Source organism: Podarcis liolepis (genome assembly GCF_965112155.1).
Source record: "Podarcis liolepis genome assembly, chromosome: 9".
NCBI classification, from domain to species: domain Eukaryota; kingdom Metazoa; phylum Chordata; class Lepidosauria; order Squamata; family Lacertidae; genus Podarcis; species Podarcis liolepis.
In genome coordinates this window covers 60889179-60912147 of record NC_139564.1, presented here as the reverse complement: position 1 = coordinate 60912147, position 22969 = coordinate 60889179, and the positions used below count along the sequence as shown (strand labels likewise).

Genomic DNA, 22969 nt, shown 5'->3' with positions numbered 1-22969 from the left:
AAGTCCAAGACAATATGAAAAGAGTCCATTCTGCAGTTCCTGCCAGCGTTGAACCCTGGATTGATGGGGTCATATAGATGAATGATGGCACAGGCTTTTCCTGCATGGTTTGGAGTGTCTCATGTTGTCTTGGCAGTATAGGAAGTGGGGGGGGGAAGGGTAAAGAACACCTGGACTGTTAAGTCCAGTCAAAGGTGACTATGGGGTTGTGGCGTTCATCTCAATTTCAGGCCAAGGGAGCGGTGTTTGTCCACAGACAGCTTTCCGGGTCATGTGGCCAGCATGACTAAACTGCTTCTGGCTCAACAGAACACCGTGATGGAAGCCAGAGCGCACGAAAATGCTGTTTACCTTCCCACCACAGCAGTACCTATTTATCTACTTGCACTGGTGTGCTTTCGAACTGCTAGGTTGGCAGGAGCTGGGACAGAGCAACAGAAGCTCACTCCGTCACAGGGATTCGAACCGCCGACCTTCTGATCTGCAAGCCCAAGATCACAGCGCCATAGCATGCACCAAAACCACCGTGGCAACTTAAAATGTGCCATTCAAGATAACTCACTGGGGTCAAGAAGTGTTGCTCCCAAGTAAGATTTGATAGTAAAGTGAGAAAGAGAGATGTTGGCTTTCTTGCCATAAGCCATTGGTTCAGCTGCTATCACTGTAAGGTGATCAAGGGGGGGAAGGGAGATCCAGATAATCTGCACTGGGAGGTAGAAGTAAAGACACTAAGCACCTTATAAGCAAGAAGGTGGTCATCAGCTAGCACCCACCACTGGTGTCAGCAATTCATGTTGGAAATTGCTAGTCCAGATGTGTTGAATGTATGGCCCTCCAGATGTTGCTGAACCCACAACTCCCATCAGCCCCATCCAGCTTGGCCAGTGGTCAGGGATGATGGGAGTTTTTGTTTGGCAACCGTGTGCTTGCGTAATCCTGACCAGGATTTCCTGTCTCCTACTCTTACCTCCCAACTGTTACTGGTAAGGATATCTATCTTTTCAAAACTGCCTCGCCAGATGTACTGTCTAGAATTGGGCATTTAACTACTTTAAAAAGACTGTTGGTTGGCTAAAAGAATTGATTGAAGCCTTAATATTATGCGAGCAAAGATATTAATCATCAGCATGTTTGATACTTAATGCTAATTACTAAAAAAAAAAATAGCTGTCATTAGGCATCCTAAAGAAGCAGTGGATTTTATTTATTATGCCTTCCTTCAAGGCACTCCCATTTTATTTTCAACAGCCCTGTGAGTTATCTTTAAGCTGAGTGCGTGTGGCCAGCCCAAGGTTGCTTAACAAACTTAATGGCTGAATGACCATTTAAATCTTAGCCCAGTCCCATAAGGCAAAGCAACCTCTTCAACTGATGACTTGCTGTGTTCCTTTTTGGAACTCTGTTCCTATTTGGAGATGTCTGCAGGTGTTGGCGAGAGACGCCTTGTGAGTTCTCTGGGGCTATAGATGCAAGCTGTCCTCGCTCCTGCTCTTACTAACAAGTGACTCCATAATGAAATGACTTGAGCAATCATCTCTGTGGAAAGTGGGCCTGTTCTGCTCATGCTGCAGAACACTTGAGTTCTTACAAGAAGTGTCCCATCCATGCACGTAACAGTATATGATCAGCTTAGTTTTCATTATGTGCCCTGGACCTTTTCCTGGGCCAGTCTGTGTAATGACACATCTCTTAGGCCAGTTTAGATGCCCATATTGGTGCATTCGGTGCATGTTGTCAAAGCCATGCTGCCCACACACTCTACAGTCACTTAAGCCTTAGTGTCTATAACTGAAATGATACACATTCTTCCCCTGTTTACCTCTGCCTGGTGGTGCAGCTAGTCTAGTCTGGAGGTCAAAATCCAGGCTGTCATAGCCGGTGGTGGGGAGCAGGTGACCATCCAGACCAGGGTTTGAAATTAGCCAGGCGCATTTTGCACCTAAAGATTCTCCATTTGCGAGCACCTCAAAAAGTCTGGGCGCCATTTTTTGCGTGACACTCAAGGATTACTGAAATTACAGTGGTGCCCCGCAAGACGAATGCCTCGCAAGACGGAAAACCCGCTAGACGAAAGGGTTTTCCGTTTTGGAGGTGCTTCGCAAAACGAATTTCCTATGGGCTTGCTTCGCAAGACGACAATGCCTTGCAAGTTCCTGTGGGTTTTTTTCCCTCCCCCCCTTTTTCTAAGCCGCTAAGCCGCTTATCAGCTGATCCGATCAGCAGATAAGCCGCTAAAAGCCGCTAATAGCGCTAATCCGCTAATCTGTCAATGGGCTTGCTTCGCAAGACGAAAAAACCGCTAGACAAAGAGAATCACAGAACGGATTCTTTTCGTCTTGCGAGGCACCACTGTATGTGCTTTGAAGCCTGGAAGTATATGTTAAGGATAGATAAGGAGTTTAACAATAAAGAGTAGAGTGTTTTGAAAACTGAAGTACGGTACCAATATTTTTATTGTAAATGCCAAATTAAGCATGTCTTAACAATTTTTGCTAAAAATGTGATACAGTGGTCACTTATGTGAATTGCATATTAGTTCATGCTTATCAAAATAATAAATAAAAAGTGTTGCCGGCACACACACCCGTCCCAGGTCCCAGAAACCATTTGGCTCCTAGCTTTTCTATCCCAGTTTAGGAAGATTTTTTAATCTGGGGTGGTTTAGCATGTCCATGTTTACAGATTCTCATACATCTTATCACATATATTAAACTGTTCTACAGCAAAATGGTATTTGTTCGTAGCGTGTCTAGCATCAGAGCAGCAGAATCAAACTCTCTGATTCCTATTAGAATGTGAAACTGCATTTGCTCAGAATATTTCTTTTCTTTTTATCAGGGTCGGCAAACTGTTTTGGGTTTGTTTGTTTTTCTGTAATGTATCGGGAATGTAGAAGCAATTAATAAGGCATAGAGTAACGTGGGGAGAGATTTTGTGTTCTTCAGAGCGGAATTCGTACAAAAGTAATACTGTTAAGGCTGGGGTCAAAATTGCTTGGTTGCACCACCTGCCTCTACTTCCTCTGTGGTCTCCCTGTGTCAAATTATAGATAGTATGCTAAGTCATCTGGTTAGGGACTTTTGTATCTGTAAAGCACTATTCACACTGATAGAAACATATATATATATATATATTTATAGAGAGAGAGGATAAGCTGCCATTTCCTACACAATAGACTTGGAACATCTGATAATATTTGGCTGTGGCTCAATAATACATGGCTTAATTGGTGATATTTGACATATCAAATTGATCGGCAACACATACTTTGCCATTTTCTTCCTAAACCTCCTTAAGTCTACAGAAGAGTACACTGATCCCCAAAGGTATTGTGGCAGTATGTAGTTGTTAAATCCTGAGAACGCTTGGCATCCTTTTGTAAAAGTAACTTGCTTATACCCATGGTTGCTGTACTTATTTAAGACACATGGATGTTTCAAACACTAATCTTATTTCAATCTCATCGGATTATTAGCATTCTGTTTGCCATAGGTTCTTTCTTTCCTGCTTCCTTTCTGTTTCCTACCTTCCCGTCCACCTTTGCTGGTAGTGATATATAAAATAGTAGAGAGATGGATGTTCTTAAGAGTGTGGGAGGATGTGGCTGAACATGAACTGTCTGCTTTTGCCAAGTGTCTGTATTCAAAGCCAGTGGTAGTTCAATAGTTGTCATTGCCACATATATATTTCTTGGTTGACTCTGTAATTAAACGTCATCATTCTAGACCTGCTTTTCTCAACCTTGGATCCCCATATACTGTTGGACTACAGTTCCTATCATCCCTAGCTAGCAGGACCAGTGGTCAGGGATGATGGGAGTTGCAGTTCAACAACATATGGGGACCCAAGGTTAAGAAAGGCTGGCCTAGACTCTAGAACTATGCCTTAGAATTAGGCTTTTAATTTGCTTTGGAACGTATTTACATTGTTTGAAAACTAATGATCATGGAGAATAAAAATGTGCCACCCATTGTTAATTGGATTGTTTCTAATGTCTATTTTTGTGGTTTAATAAATATGCAGTACACATATAATCTAAGTACTCACTTGGCAATTTAAATATCAAAATGTCTGCGCCCTGTTAGATTACTTAAATCCCATTGACTTGAGTGAGATTTAAGCAGTTTAACTATGAGCAGATTTGGAGCCCTAGTCTAATTAAAAAATGTTGCTGGACCTGCTCCATGCTCTTAATGTCTCTAATCCCAAACATACTTGAACCACTACATAAAAATGATCTTGGAATTGTTAAATACTGGGGTTATGTGGCTTCCAGTGTAACTCTATGCATTGGCGTATTACAGCAAAACTGCTATCCGATTTTTTTATCTCTATAAATTTAAGAAAAAAGAGAATACAGTACATATTAGCATCTGATTGTAATTTTTCTGTTTTTATTTTTAAGACAAGCAAAAATCAAATTAAAGTAGATCTTGTAGATGAAAATTTTACAGAACTAAGAGGAGAAATAGCAGGACCTCCGGACACACCATATGAAGGCAAGTAATATTTTTTGTATAAGCCATAGTACATTTACACATCTTATCACTTGAAGCTAAAGTTTATAAGAAATTGTATTGTGGCCCATCTTGAAGCCTGTTATTGAACTACATTTTTTTTAGTGCAGTCACATAAGATAAATAAAGATTGCTTCTTTGTTTGTAGCATATATCTGTTCAAGTTAGTTTGTGCACATAGTATTTTAGAAAACTTTGGGCTGCACTTTTACAGGAGTTGGTAATGACTTGTGTGTTTGATCTGATAGAAATGCATGAATATTTTTAGCTGAACATAATTTATTGTAAAGACATCTTGGAAGTAGTATGCGAAATTGGGGTGGGGGCTAAGAGTTCCATATTAATGATACAGTGACCTGCTTTCATAAACATTTGACACTGAATAATGCCCAGTAAGAGGAAGTAGAGTGTGCAAGCATTTTTAAGGACCAGGTTTTCAGGCCTTAAGTTAAAAGTCAGCTTTTTGACAGGTCTTTCAGCTCACTTCCTCCCACCCCCTTCTCTTGTCCCTCTTGACAGAGAGTAGTAAATTAATTCCAAGCAATTAGTGGGTATCTATTGACAATGTAAAAAGTTGAAGTGTACTCTCGGGACCTTGTCTCTCTTGCTTATGTTAGCTACATAAAGCGCCATGTGATGGGTTAAGAATGAAATAATTACAATCTGTGGCTTTTGAAAAATATGGAGACCACCTAATATTTAGTATTGTGAGTTAGTGTATACCAGGGATTGCCAACCTGGTTCATAACCACCCACTAGCGGGCGTTTCAGGATTCTAGATGGGCGGTAGGGCACAAGCTGAATCCTCCTTCCATCGAGCACTGGTGGGTGGTAAGGAAATTTTACCATCAAGAAAGATGCATTAGTGGGCGGTAGGTATAATAAGGTTAACTACCCCTGGTATAGACTGTTACCTTTCAGGGGTGCTTCCACTTGTTAAAAATAAATGCACAAGTTTCCTCCTTCACTGAGATGAGCTTTCAGTAAGCAGTGAATCGCTAAAGAACATTTGTGCATAGGATGGATATATAAAGAAGCAAGGTACACGTGCATATGTCTAAGGCGGTACGCATTATGTGTACCACCTTAGACACATGATGCTGATGACAGGCATCTGCCCGTGAATCAAGGAGGGAAGAAATCCCACCCCTCCCCAAATCTGCATCAGGGTATTGTGGACCCTCCAGAGCAGTTTGGAGGGATGCAAGGATATGAGAAAGTGCCCAAAAATGCTTGCTTCTCCGTTCTGCAGATGTATGCCTGCCATCATGGGGGGGGGGGGAGATGCCACTCATTATTTCTTGTAATACAATTGTTTTAAAAAGCCAATTTCATCACCCATGCTTTGAAGTTGGCTTGTTTTTGAAATAGAGCTTAGTTAATGTTAAGCCTTGGTTTGGCCAGAATGGGAATGTGTGGTGTGGCTTACTAAATAAAGAGCAGAATCTTCCGACATCATCCTTCTGGCCATATGGGAGGGAGAACATGCAAGCTCGGGTTCACTGTGGTTCATGCATGTCACAATAAACCATAGTTTATCATGGAATCCAAATGTGGCTGCCATCTCTCCCAGAAGAAGAGTGCTTACATTACAAATCCCAGGATCCTCGAGTTATGTGGAAAAGTGCTTATTCCAATAAGTCACAGAGTGAGAGACCTTTTGTATACTGTGTGCTGAAACTGAGATTCTCCACTCCCAAGTTTATTTTAGAGAGGCCCCTGGGAATCTTACACTGCTAACTCAAAATCTTTGATTTCCAAACTGCATGTATTAATAAGTTTTTATCTCTCTTCATTCTTGCCTTCTAGTATAGTTTTAGGACACCATTCAGTCCTCTAGTCTCAATCTACACCACAGATGCAGCTCCTTCAGTCTAGAGTTTGTTCTGCCTTTTCAGTTTGAATCTGCCCTACTTAAACATAGGAATCCAAAATTGGGCACAGTGTTCTTGTCAGTGCAATGTACAATATGGGTACATCATTTCTTCCACTTGAACTACTGTGCTTACTACCTTTTAAGCAAATGCGTGTTTGCTGCTTTTGCAGTTACATTACTTTGCTGCATGGTCCTCTTGCCACTGACAAAGATTTCTCAATCTTAATGTCTGATGAGTTCTCATTCAATAGCAAAAATGTTTGTTAACAGCTCCCAAATGCATGACCTTACGCATCTTAACTTTCTGTTCATTTTGCATAACTTATGCAGGTAAGAATTGGGTGTCATCAAATAATTTTATCAGTGTTCCTACTTCCCTCCATAGAGTTGCTAGTGAAATCACTGAGCAGAAGGCATCCCAGGACTCATCTTAAGGGAAGGAGTTTCCTTCAACTTAAAAGTTTGCCTTTTGCCTTAACAATTTGCCTTTGCCTTAGTCAATATTGGTGGTGTTTGTTTTTTTTCCATTCCATGTTACAAAATGGCCACACTAGACACTTTAGTCAATATTCATAACAACTGGAACGGCTGGCAAAATTCCCCCAAGGTGAGCTTTTTAATGTCCCTGAATTCTTTGCTGGCACTTTCATAATCTGAGTCGGAGAAGAATTCTTGGCTTCTCTCTCTCTCTGTCTGGGCATCCCAGAGGCATTGCCACCATCTCTGACTGCTGTAAGCAACTATATGCTAGTAGGCTAGAGAGGATAGTCTCTTCCCTTCCTCTTTGCCTCCCTCCCTCCCTCCCTCATCCTTTTCTCTTTCTGGAATGTGGAAAACTGGCACATATGCCTGGAGCCCATAGGAATTGCAGCTTTCCTAAGGGTGATTACAGTTTGCATCCCCCTTTCACTTTTCTCCCTGTGCATTGCTGCTGCTGCTACAACCAACTCTGCGTGCCAGAGAAGGGGAGATGTTGTGTTGGGAGAGTAGCTGGCAGTGAGGGCTTCTGGGGACAGGGAGTGCAGTCAGGTATAGGTAGAGGGTTTGTTTTTTTAATCTCAGATTCTTAGGAAAAAAATATCCGCCCCCTACCTTTCTTTCCCAGAAGAACTTAAATTCTTTCCAGGTTAATCCAAAGCAGATTTGAGAGACCATGCCCATCTCTAGTATCTTCTCTTTCCAAAAGGCCAGTTATTTTGAATAAGAAAATGTGTATGGGAATCATGGCTTGTTTGTGTTTTGCTATGTTGCTGTTTAGGCGTATGGTCTCACAAGGGCTGCCACTTCATTGAAATGAGTGACGCATGCCATGTGTCGGTGGCTCGATCAACAAGAAAATAGGGGAACTGACAGGATTCATTACCTTCTCTAAAGCTGTATCTGATTGTTCTTCACAAAGAATAAAGAGGAAAATTCCCCACCCCAGGAGTTTAAAAAGCATGTTATTGTTATTTATTGTTTGTAGTGTGAAGTTCTATCATGTCATTGTTATTGATTGTTTGTAAGCTGCTTTGGGGTTCATTTGAATGAAAAGCAGCATGGTTAATAAAGCAAATCAAATAAAAAATAGTGAGACAGCAAGGACAGGGAAATGCAAGGTGAGTTGGAATAACTGTGGAAGAGTTTTGGTACAATCACTGTTGAAAAAGACCTGTTGCACATAGGAATGTAAAAGCTACAAGTCTTTTTATTAGGATTGCTTCTGCCTGAAAGTAAATGAGCTGTTAACTTACTTTTCTAAGACAAAAAGTTAAAATGCCATTTGATTCCCTTATTCAGTATTTTGGTAAAATACTACTGGCAAAGTGTATAATACTTGTGTGTTGGCTTTTGCAGGAGGAAGATATCAACTAGAAATAAAAATTCCAGAAACGTATCCATTTAATCCCCCAAAGGTACAGTGAGCATAAATTCTTGTGAATAATTCTCTAGAATGTTTCTGTGTAGTAGGTGTTTTGTTATGCAGTGCTGTTACCCCCCAGATCTTTCTGGATCGACACAGAAACAACAGTCATTCACCCCTCATCATTTTATGTCAATAGTCCCTGGTCACAAAATATTACACAGCTGGCAAAGCACTGATGGAACTTTTTAAAACAAAACTGCCTTCAACATAACCTTGATGTGAACAGCTTTGTTCACCCCCACCCTATTGCTCTCTGCTTGAAAACCAATGTGAAGGCAGTAACGGTTAGATCTAGGTTGAATTTTATATATATTTATTAATATATATGTTTTAGTATAATAGAAATATACATACTTTTTAAGCTTCAGGGTGTCACAAGACTCTTTTGGTTTTGCTACAACAGACTAACACAGTTACCCTTCTGAAAATTGCTTTAAGGATGCATCTTCATTCCTTGTGCTTATCAACTCACTTGGTAGCCATAGATAATCAGGAATTCCACGCAGGCAGGTAACAAAGGGATGGATTTCTCTGTCATCTGTCTGCTTTTTTATAAGGTCATTTTATAAACTAGTCTGCTAAGAGGTATCACATCAGATTGCTGTGGGGGCTCACCCAAGAAAATGCTCTCCGTGCCAGAAGAAACACTGCATTTCAATAAGTACAAAACTATCATATTTAGGTGGTTTTTATCTCAGAAATCTTGATTATCAATATTATGGAGGAATATTTTTTCAAGTGGCAAATCATCCAGTCATGTGAGCCCCCACCTGCATTCTGCTGTGGTGGAACTCAGGTTTACATTTATCTTCATATATTGCCATTTGTGAAAACAGTTGGAGGTTTGCCCATTAAAATATGTAGAGGTTGTCTTGAATACTTAGCAGCTAATTTAATAGAATTTTTTGTTTTATGTTCTAGGTGCGGTTTATCACAAAAATATGGCATCCTAATATTAGCTCAGTCACTGGGGCTATTTGCTTGGATATCCTAAAAGATCAATGGTAATGTTGTGCATTAAGTTCTTGAAGATCCTCCGGATAATTAGACAATCGTCTATTTACAAATGTAGTAAATTATTGTTTGTTGAGTGAAGTTATTGACAGTGGATTATTGATTTAATGACTATACCACTGTTCGTCTGAAGATAACAGGGCAGTTGGATGGATGGAACACAATGGATGGAAATATCATTTTCATTCTCTACTTATATTTTTCATAGGAATTAGAAATATAATGTGCATTAACTGTTTCCTAATTTATATTGCTTTACTGTAAACTTAGTAATGCTATACTATGGTTTGACAGTTTAGAATGGCCCCCTACATCCTTTTAACTGCACCTCTTGGTTTTTGTTAACCATAGTTTGCTGTGACATCTGAATTGACACACCATGGCTTACATCCAAACCATGGTTTCTGGTCTGTCATTGTTTGATGGTTAGCAAACTATGGTTAGCAAAAAGAAGGAAGTGAATGAGGGAAGCATGAAAGGGGTGCAAATGTGTGACTGCTCCCCTTCATTACACCACTGAGCTGTTTTCACTTAGGAATTTAGAAAACTGGATGACTTCCGATTAGGAGTGCTCTGTACAGCAGTGTTAGCCATAGGTAATCGCAGAGGTTTTACTGCTTTTTAGACTTTTCTGTTTCTTACTAAGAACAGTAATTGGAGGCTAGATCCCCCATGTGATCTTCAGCTCTGTTCCGGAGGGTCCCCCAACTCTCTGGAGTCAACACTCAGGGCACAGTGGGGACCGCAGGGAGGAATTGGTAAAAAATGCCTCCCCTCTTCTGTTAGTTGAGACATAGGGGTCTCCAAAGTGTTTTGACACAGTTTAGTTGGAAGCATTAGTGGACAGATAAAATAGCTGTAGATTTAGGATTTGCTCTCATTGAGGAATTAGACCTGTGCCTGAAATATATCATTTCAGACTGAATATGGGGCTCATGTGGTTGAAAATTAGGTATCAGGGAGGATTCTACCCAAGTTGTTTTGTTTTTTTTTAATGTGGGGAATGTGCTGTCTGTCTCTCACGCGCGCACACACAAGGGCACATTCCCTCATATGAGCGCCCAACCTAAAGGCTGAAGTGGTACAGCTGTGTCTCAGCTCAGACACAGGTTTATCATCTCAGTGAGAACTTGGCCATAATTTTAGCCTTAATGTCAATTAATTAGTGTGATTGATGCAAACTGTGGCAAATGAGTAACCCAGGCATTCTTCTCTGGTTGAGTGGTACAATTAATGCATGGCAGGGAAAGATGATTTTAAATAACAGAGTTGAAATTATTCTAAAGGCATTGCAATCAGATTTTGCTGTGTGGATAATAATGTGAATTTTATTATTTCTAATTTATTCTAGGGCTGCAGCAATGACTCTTAGGACAGTGTTGTTATCACTGCAGGCACTCTTGGCAGCTGCGGAACCTGATGACCCCCAGGATGCAGTAGTGGCAAATCAGGTACGATGCTTAGGAAAACTCTGGTTCTCTCTCTTCGTAATGCTTTTCTCTCTTCAAAAGTACACTGACAGCTCCCAAATTTTGAGTTTTAATTAAATCTGTAGGACACAGGCTAGTGAAATACTTATTTGCTCTCTGAGAATTCAGAAAATGCAGAATTTGTGCAGTTCCTAAAATAGGACCTATTATAGCATAAACCTTTGTGATATTATTATTATTATTATTATTATTATTATTATTATTATTATTATTACTTGGGAGTATGTGCAGTGTCACAACTCTCCGCAAAACAAACGTTTTGCCTACCTTGATAAATAAAAAGAAAATACTCTGTGCATGTCTGGTTTTATATTTTAAATTAACAGAATTGTTTTTGCTCACTTCCGGCATTGGGCCAGTTACCAGCTCTCAGCCTGGCTACAAAAGGGGACATGGTGCTTGTATCATAGGCATCAATTTTTGGTTCTTTCAACCAGAGTGAGGCCAGCTGGTTGTTATAGCTCTTCAATAGATGTGTACAAAAGTTTTCATGTTGTTCATAGAGTTACTGAATCAAATTTACAGAATCAAAGCACACACATGGACACACACTAACTATATAAAATTGGCTGGCAGGAATATTGTCTTGTTTAAAAGGTCTCTGTATGAAGAGGAAAGAAGCTTGTCACTGTTGCACCATTGGCAATCACCTTCATTGCTTTTAATTCTAACCAATTCTGCTCTGAATAAGAGTTTCTGTAAGCAATAAATTTATTGTAGAAATGCAGCTGCACTGTGTTCTCGCCTACCTGTGGTGTTTTGGAGTCTTAAGGTATATTTATTCATCAGTTACAATTATTCAGCGGCAAAACATCACAGACCATTAGGCATGTATATCCCAGATTGGATGCCAAAGTAAGCCACACAGTGCAGTTTGAATGCAAAAAATCTTGAGTTTGGACAATTGTATGACTTAATTTTTTTTTTCTTTTTGCTATAGTACAAACAAAATCCAGAAATGTTTAAACAGACAGCTCGACTTTGGGCACACGTGTATGCTGGAGCACCAGTTTCTAGTCCAGAATACACCAAAAAGATAGAAAACCTTTGTGCTATGGGCTTTGATAGGGTGAGTATTGGTGACTCTTACGAAAGTGAAACCACAGCATGTCTGTCCTTCTGCACGCAGCAACATAACTTTGGATACAAGGCATACTCTTTGCTTACTTGGGTAGAAGCTTCTCTTAGATTGTATTATGCCTTGATTAACAGCTTTTTCACTACTTCTGAAGCTCAAGGAAATCCATTTAACGCCTGATTTTCTGTTAAGTAACTGGCTTTAATTTAGCCATGGTCAAACTGACATGTAAAGTTTTCTTCAGGCTCATGCTACAATTGAGTTTATATAAAGAACAGGTGCACACACTGACTTGAGTTTTTTTCTTTTTCTTTTTGTCTTTGCAGAATGCAGTAATAGTGGCCTTGTCATCAAAATCATGGGATGTAGAGACAGCAACAGAACTACTTCTGAGTAACTGAGCCATGTGCAGAGAACTGCTTCTGTAGCCCAGCTTGCCCTTTCTTGAGGAGCCTCACCATCTCTTATTTTTAGGTTTCTATATAGATTCTCTTTCAAAACTGGCATTCTTGCCTGATGCTATCTAGGCATTATTGGAGACTGAAAAAAAGAAAAAAAAAACCTGCTCTGTAAATAAAGCTAATTAAACGTCTGTGTAAATTTAAAAAAAAAGGGGGAAATACTTTAATTTTTTCTTACTAAATATTGTAAATTCCTTGAGCTTGGCTAAAACAATGGGGGACAACATGCCTACTTTAGTCTTAGCAGTGTGACCCAAGACTAGAAGGAATTTGCATCAGGATTTTGACTTTTAAGAATTTATTCAGAACACATCTGATTGTGTCCATAATCATCAGTCATTGATGTCACTCATCCCAACTACCTTACCTATGTTTTTTTAACATGGATCCTACGTGCCTGTGGACCTTATATTTGCATGCTTGTACTTTACATAGACACTTTTAAAGAAAAAAAAAGTAGGGTAAACTGAACAGAGCACTGTTTGAAGTACATGAGTATTCATTCTTGTAACTTTTTCCTAAGACTTTCCAAATGTGCTCATAGATCAAAATGACAGCCTACTCGGAAATGTTTTCACCTCTTAAGGAGTAGCAATCTTCCATTTCTTCTTTACCTCCCTCTCCCCTCCCCCCAACTGCACATGCAACTAAAATAACACACTAGAACCTCCAGAATTTGTGGGTATGTGCCATTTAAAGTAGCCTAGTTTCCCACTTCCAAGTGGTCTATTTTGAATAACCAGTAAAAGTGTTTCAACCATTGTAATTTCTACACAATTGTATAAAAGGTTTGGTATATCTATCTGGACATAGCACAAGCAAGTGGAGCTGCTCTTTTGTTTCTTATGCAGAAATCAAACCTCTTTCAATAAATTCTGGATAGAATGAATTTGCCGAGAAGAATTGGTTCTCTGTTAACACTGAGAATGCCACCTCTTTTCTCTAGTATTTGCTGTGATGCAATCAGTTTGGGGGCAAAAGCTTCCTAGTTTTTACTTTGGACATTGTTTTAGGTAGGGGTTGCTTGTAAACCTCTAAAAGTCCTTCTTGTGCACATTTCCCCCAGTTGACACTTGAAAGTCTTGGATTGTTGTTTTTTTTACTGTAAATATATTGAATGCGAGTAGAAGTACCTGCTAAAACAAATGTACATACAGTCATACTTTCTATTCATTCAGAGAGATCTAAAATCTCCAAATCATTAGTTTTTATACCTTTGTTGCGAGCTGTAATATCATTACAGAACTGCATCAGGAATTGCTTTTGAGCAAAATGCAGAGATGCAGTGTCAATGCAGAATTCTGCAAGGTTATTTTCCCATTCCTGCCCCCAACTCTTCTGTACTGTAGATAGGAAAGTTTAAATCGGTCCATTTTTTAATTGAAGAAGCTGCATCACCACTTTTGCTAATCAGCCATGTTGCATAACTGTTAAGCATCTAATGTGAAGTAGAGAAATGGAAGAGATGAGAACCTAACTAATGCAGAATTATTTTCTGCAGTACGTATGTCTTAAGCTGCCTATAGATTCAAGTTACTAGGACACAGAAAAATAAACTGTAGTTTGTATCTGTGCAATGCAGAACACTGTTGATCTCTTCACATCCTATTTATGCATTCAGTGATTGTATGGTTTTTCTTGCAGTCCTGTAAATCACTTTCAGATGCCAAAGGAAATGTGATTTTTGTTTTTTCCTTGATATATATTTATTTTTTTTAACAAGTTGCTGCTGCTCAACAAAGTTTTTGTTAAATAGTAGCCAGGGCCAGCAGAACCCTGGCAATCTGCCATTTGTGTTTGTAATTTTTTTTTTAATGGTCTATATTTTGACGAGTTCATCTACAGCTTTGTTTTACCCTGGTGGTAATTGTGTAAAAATGGCTGATAGATTACATTTTCCCTTGTTCTTTGCAAATTATTAAAGGAAAGATCGTGGAAGTGGTTAGATGGAATGAAATGTCTTCTGCTTTTCCATCTAGATCATATTAATCATTCGAAGGAAGCTTTCTGTGATTGTGTTAAATGAGTAGAAAAAGTTTGAACACAGGAGAAAAAGCTTACGCTAAACATAATAGCTAGGACTCTTCCCCTTGGCTACATGAAAACTCTTGGTATTGGTGGAAGGATTCATATAGGTGCTAGGTTTTCCCTTCATGGTTCTAGTGTAATGACAGTCGTTTTGTCACTACACCCAAGTGAGGAAGTTTTCTCAAGAATTGAGCAAGAATCCTTAACTTACGTTGATGCCAGCTGGGACTCAGTTTCTAAAGGTATGTGTGCACGGCTTGGTAGGCCGTTGAGCTGAGTAAATGCACACTGCTACCCAGCTCAATCTTAATTTGCTGGTCTTTTAATTATTCAGCATATCATTTTTCACTTCTTACTACTCTAAAAATAATAGTCAGGCAGCCTTGCAGTTATTGTGAGCTGTGCCAGTTATGGTGGAAGAATTGCTGCACAGTTCACCTACGCCACACAATGGATGCTGCTCATGCAATAACCTGTTTCTGGGAACTTTTAAGCAACCCGTAGATTTTTAACAAATCTAGAGGGTTGGAATTGGTTTATCTCTGTTGAGTACTGAGATTATAACCATTGACTGCTCTTCCTATGGAGGCAAGAGAGAAAGAGATGCCCTTCCCATTGCCAGGGGTCTCAACAAATCATTGTAAGTGCCAAAAACACTCCACATAACTAATCTGGTTTTTAAAAAGCCAAGTCCATGCTTTCGTTCCTATACTGAGCTGCCATTAGAAAGTGACAAAGTACAAAACAATTTGTACTCCTGGTGACATGTGCTGTAAAAAAAAGCGGTTAAGCAGCATTTTACCTCAAGCATTGATTTTGGAACATTTTGACCAGTCAGGTACTTCTATAAATGTAATTAAATGATATTTTATGATATCTTTGGAGAGGAATATCCAAGGTCCAAGCCTCAGCAATCTTGTCTAAAAGGAGAAACTCTGGTTGAAAGCAACTTTGTCTTCAAATAAACCAAATGGTTGCAAAGTGAGTAAACTATGCAAACTCAAACTTGTTCAATAGAAGAGTTAGACATTGTGGAATGTGCACCTTGCCTTCCCTGTTTGCTTTATCTTTTACAACTTAATGATGGCAATGACACTGGGCTTTTATTTTTTAAACATTTTGGTGGCTTTTGCAGTCGTTCGGATAAGAACCGTGCTCCCATCACGGACATTTTGATAGGCTCATAAATGGTTACCACTGTCAGATTTTGAGTTTTATTGGGTAACCAAATGCATGATGGCTGTCGATTGCCATAATCCACGGGAGTTTTTCTGAGTGAGTTGGCAGTCTGGGAAGCTTAGCAGAGTTAACTGCAAAAATCATGGTCGAAGGGAGAATGTCTCAATCAAAGACTTTTCTAAACAAGGCTTAATTGCATGAATATAAGCATAGGAAAAACATTACAGTTGCAGAAGTAGCAGCCATTGTGACTAGAGCTGCAGTATTCACTCTGCTTTGACATGCAAGCACAGCTACATCCTTGTTAGACTAATGCTTCCAAAGTGATTTGGGGTTTTTCAATACATAACCCAACCTTCAGGTTTTTGGGTTTTTTAAGTGCCATACTTAACCGGCCTACTCTTCTACTTGGAGCTATTAAATGCCCCTACCTGCTTTTTTGTTTTACTGTAATAAACTCGTGACTCCATTCCCTAAAGGATGAAAGCTTGCAAGCTGTGTATTGTATGACAGTGCTGCTTTCTGGTTAGTCCCTCTGCGATGGGAAGAATCTACTAGTTTGAAATAACCATTCAGAATCATGCCAACAAAACCCAACAGTACTATAGGAGCCCATTAATAGAATTTGCAATGTGGTGCTTTACATTGGTTTTTAGAGAGGGCCTCCCCTTTCAGAAAAGTGGTACTGTCAAAGATCCTTGCTGACCTGTTGCCGTTTTCCATTTCAATTTATGTTGTGGGGGTGGGAGGTTTTTTTGGTTTGGTTTTTCTTCCCAACCAAGGTGACAAAGGCTATTTGTAGGAAGCTTTCAACTGGACATTTCATTGTGAGTGAGCGGGCTGCAATGCAACGTTGGTGTTTGCGTCTCTTGAGAATAAAAGCCACGCAACACTTTTGTATGCCATTTTTCTAAAAAAATAATAATAAATACACTTTAAAAATGTTGATTTCCACTGCAAATGCTTAACAATAAATGCATGTTTCCCTGAAAATGCTTTCCATTTTACTTTGTGGTAATAAATCTCTCCAGAACAGGAGATGATGCACCACTATTTAAGTGTGATATAATGGTCTCATTACGTTACAAGAGTGATGACCCATAGACCAGCAAGTTGGATTTTATGGAGCAGACATAGGTATGTGTGCAAATCAACCAGTTGTGTTTATGCTTTGTTAAAATCTTTTTTAAATGAACGGGTGGCTGAGGCGTTGCTACTTGAGTGTTCCTTGCAGCATTAGTAAACTTTTGTTCTCACTACTTGTTGCCTTTGTGGCCAAAAACCTAGGAATTTTCTTACTGGGAATCTGCTCAGGGGAAGGCATATTGGATCTTGTGAGATTACTTCTACCAGCCTAACTTGCATTTTTCTGCTGCAGAGGAGGCATTCTTCTCCCCAGCCCAAACAGCTAAGAGCAGGAACTTCCTCCCAAAAAAGATACGGTACCTTCCATATTGTGGCCAGTATGCTGAGCCTTGGGTAACACACACAAAACCATTTCCTAATCCACAATAATAGAGCTTTCATATTCTGGCAGCCCTAAACTACCCCTTCCCCATGTGCCTATTGCTGAGGCAGATGTGCCGAAACACTTAGGGGTAGGGACAGAATATTCTCCTTAATCCTAGATTGGCGTCTTGGGAGCAACTGAATCACAACTGATTGAACATTCTGATAGTTTTGCCAAGAGGCAGCATCGGCTGAGGCAAAAAAGTTAAGTCTAGGATGCACACAACTCTCTGGTCGCTCACATGGCTGCCTGCAGGTATCTTTTTCAAATATCTCTCCCAAAGCAGCCCAGGGTAGCAAAAAGCCCCATCACGTACTGATGAGCTGTGCCTTCCCTGAGTTACTTGGCACAAAGTTCAAAATGCAACAGCAGTGCACGCATACAGCCACCTTATCTCTAGGTCTTCCCCCAAGGAAATCGCCTGAAATTTTGGAAGGAGAAATGGACGATTTTCTCCCACATCTAACTCATCTGTGAGTACGATAGCAGCAGAAGAATAGAAGTGCCACCAGCTATGCAGAAAATCAATTTAACTTTCGCTGTAAGAGAGAAGACCAAGCATAAACAACTATCTCTTCAACCACGATGGGTCTGGGTTAGATCATGCTCCAAGCTTATATATCCTTGCAGACACAGCTGTGTGTCGTTCCCGGCGCATTTCCAGAATGAACTTTCCGAAAGGAATAATGCTCATAGTCAAGTCCTGGTAGAACACTCAGTACAGTGGTACCTCGGGTTAAGAACTTAATTCGTTCTGGAGGTCTGTTCTTAACCTGAAACTGTTCTTAACCTGAAGCACCACTTTAGCTAATGGGGCCTCCCACTGCCGCATGATTTCTGTTCTCATCCTGAAGCAAAATTCTTAACCCGAGGTACTATTTCTGGGTTAGTCTGTAGCCTGAAATGTCTGTAACCCGAGGTACCACCGTACATGTGAAAAGGTTCTAGAGATCTTGGTGAACCACTAGCTTAACATGAGTCATCAGAGTGATGCAACCACAAAAAAAGGCTAATGCTATTCTAGGCTGCATCAACAGAAGTTGATAAGGGAAGTGATAGTCCTGCTCTTTTCTGCCCTGGTCAGATCCCACCTGGAGTCCTGTGTCCAACCCCTGCAACGCAGGACTCTCAACTAAAGCATCCATGACAGATGGCCATCCACACAAAAACCCTCAAGCTGTTTTTCAAGGCAGACTCCAGACCCTTGCTGGAAGTGTCCTTAGGTCTCTCCTCTTCTGTACAAAGGCAAATCGCCATGGAGCACACCTGGCGGTGGTCCATGACATCTGGAAGAAAGTAAAATTGGTTAATCAAATAGTGGTAGACTTAAATCTACACACACTGGACTGGTAACATCCTGACAGATTAAGAAACATTATAGTATATTTAGGTAGCTCTGAAGTTCTTTCCTCTGCATCTGCACTGGGGTATTAAGATAGCTCAGAGCAGGTTTGCCAAACAAGGTGCCCTCCAATGTTTTGGACTATAACTCCCATAATTCCTAGCCGTTGGCTAGCAGGGGTTGATGGGAGTTATACCCTAAAACTTCTGGAGGGCATGGGATTACAGAAGGCAGGTTTGGATTGATCACCCATGCTAAGCTCTTAACCTCAAAATTTAATATAGAACACTAATGTTTCAGTGACCTCTAGCATCTCCTAGATGTAATCCATCATTTAAAAAAGCCCACCTGATGATGGTACAAACCCCTTCAAGTACAGGACATGTCTTGCAAGAACACATTCACTAATGACTATCTTCATAGCCTCTGTCCCAAATTAAACACTGGTATAGAGATACTTGCTACATTCCTCTGATCAGCACTAAAGTGGACAAAATGCAAAATTCAGAATTTCAACAAATTGTATTCTAAGACCTTACACTACAGGCAGATTTTGATTCAGCAGATCTAAAACTACAATTCCCCTCAATCAGACTTGGGAAATCTCCTTGGCTACATACCTTAGTAAATATATTTTGCATTATACCATCTGCAGCTTTTCTTGTCTCCCTGAAACCTATTTTAGGTTTCTTAGAGGTGTTGTGTGCAATACTGGAATGCTCTTTGCTTTCTGAACACTCCAGAATACACGTCATCTTGCTGTGAAAACTATGACCAGAGGTTCTGTTCAAAATGCAAAATCTTTCTGTTCCTTATGGAGTGATGTTTGATTCGCTGTTTGCTTCCTATTTTGTTCTTTTAATCTATGAAATCCAGGGCATAAGTATTTTACTACTATCTGGTCCACTGGAGAACACACACTTTCCCAAAGTGTCAAAATCTTATGTGTTGACATCAGCGCTTAGGCAGCAGGAAATTTATTGGTCCTACACAAATACAGAGATGCCATGCAGAACTGAGGCAAAGTAGAAATTATACTTTTCTGGGGAGAAAAATGATACCATATGACACCTAGAAGCATTTATTTTATGCAACAAACTTAAATATGATCATGTGTACATTAAAAGTGTACACTGTATGCTGAACAATGCCAGGGGGAAAATCAATATTGATGCAAGTCTTCTAAAATTAAACATTAAAAAATGAGCTTGGACAGGAAGACAAAAACGTAAAACAGACTTACTTTCAATCAGCACAATGCTTAAAATTGAGAGCAATCCTAAACATTTCCAACGTTCCTTACAAAGCTGCCAAAAGTCCAACTATTTTTAAAAATTGATATTTTACATCAATAATAAAAATCTGGTGACAAACATTATAAAATCAAATGCTGGGCTGCCTTTACTCCATTAAATTTAGAATATTCCAACAGAACCACAGGAGTAAACCCACTTAAAAGTGATGTTTTTATAAAACAACCAACAATATGTACATTTATTGCAAATTATATTAAACTAAAATGGAGAGGGAAATTAAAAAAGATGAAATGTCTACTTGCAAATCAATCAAGTGATTAGTCTCCCACTCAGATAAAAAGTCAGAAAGCAACATGTATAAAAATTGTCACTATGTGACTTTTCATAGCAGGAACCAAAATCTGTACATCTTATTTAGCTGGAAAGAATTATACATAGGAGTCTCCAAAAGGAAAGCAGATGAGAATTCAGGTATTTTCCTTGTGTCTTGGATTAAAATTATTTCAGTAAGCTTCTATTTTTTCTTGCAAAAAGGGTGGGCAATACCTGATTCTAGGTCTGAATTTTTTAAAGGATCTCATTCTGACTTTCTTTTAAAAAATGCAGCATGAAAATTTATGGAGTAAAACACTTTTAACTCCAGATATGCAGAAACTGGAATCAAGTGTTAAGCAATTTGCTTAATTATTGACTTTTCATAAAAAAAGTCTCTGGGAAAATAAGTACAGATGCTTTTAGCCTCTCTCAAGAGTTTCAGCAGAATAATGTCATCTGAAAGGGAAGCAGATTTTCCTTCTGTTTTCAGAGCTGAAAGCGGTGTGATCTGAGTATTTTCAGTTCCTTATACAGGAAATTTCTTGGTTTTTGCAGAAGCTTGGAGCATGCCTTCATTTGGCCCTCCTTTTCCTCCCCTTGCAAGGAAGTTTTCTTTTTACCTTGAAGAGAAGAAGAAGAAAGTTTAGAAAATGAAACTTACTGGGAAAACGTTCACGAGTGAAGTGAACTTTCCCCTCTGATGTGCACCTTTGATTTCTTTTTTAAAAAATCAATTCTTAAATGCCTTAATTTTTTATTTTTATTAAATTTATATCCCGTCTTTGTTCCATCTTGGAACCCAGCATACATGGGTACATGATATTCAGTCATCTAGCCTACGCACACTTACCTGAAAGTAAGCAGCACTGAACACATTACCTGAATATTTATGTCTGTCAATTGTGTTTGAATCTACATCATCTTTGATGTAGGTGATAAAGGTCTGGTCGAAATTCCACTGAAGACAATAATTTGCATTTATAGGAGGATGATAATCTTTTTATGAATTGATTTGGGGGGGGGTATTACTTTAAATTTAAAGCAACAACAGTTTATTCCACTGCAATAATGTAAAGAGCATCATAAAGATGCTCTAACATTTGTCTAGAAAAGCTCAGCAACTGAAACTCTTGTCGAAGGAAGGAAGGAAGGAAGGGAGGGAGGAAGGAAGGAGGGAAGAATGACAGGAATATAGCAGTTTCACGACCTCCCAGTTTATTGACTTTCATTACCTAACTTCCACTAAATTTTTAACATGCAGAAGTACTGTGTGATCTTCTACATCCATGTCAGTGACATTTCTACAAGGACTGACCAGCACCACCTCCTCCCAGCACCCATAATTATACAAACATAGCCCTGTATAATCTCCCTGCTGCACCTTCAGGAAGCCACTCTCTGTTAGTTCTGTCTCCTCAGTGTCTTCCTGGCTGCCTGTATCCTCAGTGTCACAAAGCTTAAAAAGATCCATTTCACTTGGAGAATATCCAGGACTTGATTCTACCTCGAACACTGACTCTCCATCACTTCCCAGCACCTTGCTTCTGAAAAACGTTAGAATGGGAATATCATTTGGGAGTAAAAGCCTAGCTAAATCAAACTAGGAGTTGCACTTCTGTCCTTTGAGCTGAGACAAAATGAGCTCTGCTTTTCGGAGCTTAAGTCAATTTTTGTTAGCATGAGATTTCTCTTAACCTTCTTTGAAAGGGCAAGAGGTCTACATAAGGAATAACAATGGACTTTACAGATGTGTATGAATGGTTTCTATACTGCTTTAGACAATTATCAACTATATTGGAACAATATATACTATTAAATACAGGCAACATCTGATTTGCACGGGGGTTGCATTCCTGGCCCCCTTTTCTGGCCACTTCTGGGTTGTGGTGATGCACGTGTACATGATCATGAAAGCATTGAACAAGCGTAAATTGTTGTTGCCTGTATACTTCAGTTGGTTTTAACTATGCCAGAGATACAGATTCCCCCCACCAGTATATACATCTAAAAGGATGTCTAATCAAATTCCTTACATAAAAGAATATCTCCTCTGTTTTCAATAAGATCTCAAAGAGCTAATTTAGGCATGTCCAAGGACAAGCATTCCCAATTTGTGACCCAACAAGCTCAAGACAGTCTAGTAGTCATGTTGCAACATTGATTGGCCACAAGGTGGTGGTGGGATCACAAGTTGGGCAGGCCTACCCAAGAGCCTGCATATATTTGGTACCATTTTTGGGCACCAGATCCGTATGCCATCTCAATGGTTGCTTCTGAAACTCCTCCCAGTCTAAGAAATAGGCTGTGCAGCCAGCCATTATTTGTGGCCACCAACCCTGACCATGTCCCTTCCCGGGAATCTTCTAACATATGTAGAGGATGGGAGTGGGGAGAAGGTAGGATTAGGACTTGATACTACCTCCAGAGAGACAACTGCGAGAGATTCAGGCTGCTCCTGACTATGTGAGGAAGCTGGTCCCTCTCATTTGGTGTTGGACATCCAGTAACTGCCTTTGTGAGCCCTTGAAGGGGGCTGAAATTTAAGAAACAAACCCCCATGGTTCGGGCAACAAAGTAAACTCATCGGACAGTTGTTCAGAAGGCTAAGGATTCCTGGGCAGGATTCTTTCATGCTGATGCTTTTGACCAGGGGAATGGTCAGTAGCCAACAGCAAACACCACCCTAGGAAGGCCATATATGAATTAAGTAGGTATCTCTACTCCTGCTAATTCACCAGGTCAACAGCTAGTTTTAAAAACAATTTTATAATTGACCACAGGTTGAAGGACCAGTAAGACTGGTTAGGGGCACACAAATTCTGACTGGGCACCATGCTTGTCAACCATCTCGACTGGCCCCTTAAGCCACAGTTCTTATAACACCACATTGCCTTGTCATGATCCCTGATCCCAGTGAAAACTATCCCTAACACAAATCCTAGCCCCACACCACTTCCAGAAGTCCCAATTCTACCCTACTGTGCTGCCATTATTCCA

At 39.8% G+C, this 22969-nt stretch overlaps 2 protein-coding genes across 3 annotated transcripts in view; one reads left to right on the top strand and one right to left on the bottom strand.

Moving 5' to 3' along the window:
* The window catches only part of UBE2K (ubiquitin conjugating enzyme E2 K), a 32537-nt gene extending 15995 nt beyond the window's left edge, over positions 1 to 16542 (top strand). For both annotated transcript variants that reach the window (XM_083460186.1, XM_083460187.1), the window contains exons 2-7: positions 4406 to 4499; positions 8230 to 8288; positions 9221 to 9303; positions 10665 to 10764; positions 11744 to 11872; positions 12208 to 16542. In XM_083460186.1, the coding sequence (XP_083316312.1) occupies positions 4406 to 4499; positions 8230 to 8288; positions 9221 to 9303; positions 10665 to 10764; positions 11744 to 11872; positions 12208 to 12282 (540 nt within the window). In that variant the 3' untranslated portion in view covers positions 12283 to 16542. The remainder of the gene's footprint in view (positions 1 to 4405; positions 4500 to 8229; positions 8289 to 9220; positions 9304 to 10664; positions 10765 to 11743; positions 11873 to 12207) is intronic.
* A 2924-nt stretch (positions 16543 to 19466) lies between these two features.
* Positions 19467 to 22969, bottom strand: part of PDS5A (PDS5 cohesin associated factor A) — a 58633-nt gene continuing 55130 nt past the window's right edge. Inside the window, 3 exon segments of the mRNA XM_083459743.1 lie at positions 19467 to 20555; positions 20557 to 20592; positions 21354 to 21516. Of these exon segments, the coding sequence (XP_083315869.1) occupies positions 20499 to 20555; positions 20557 to 20592; positions 21354 to 21516 (256 nt within the window). The 3' untranslated portion in view covers positions 19467 to 20498.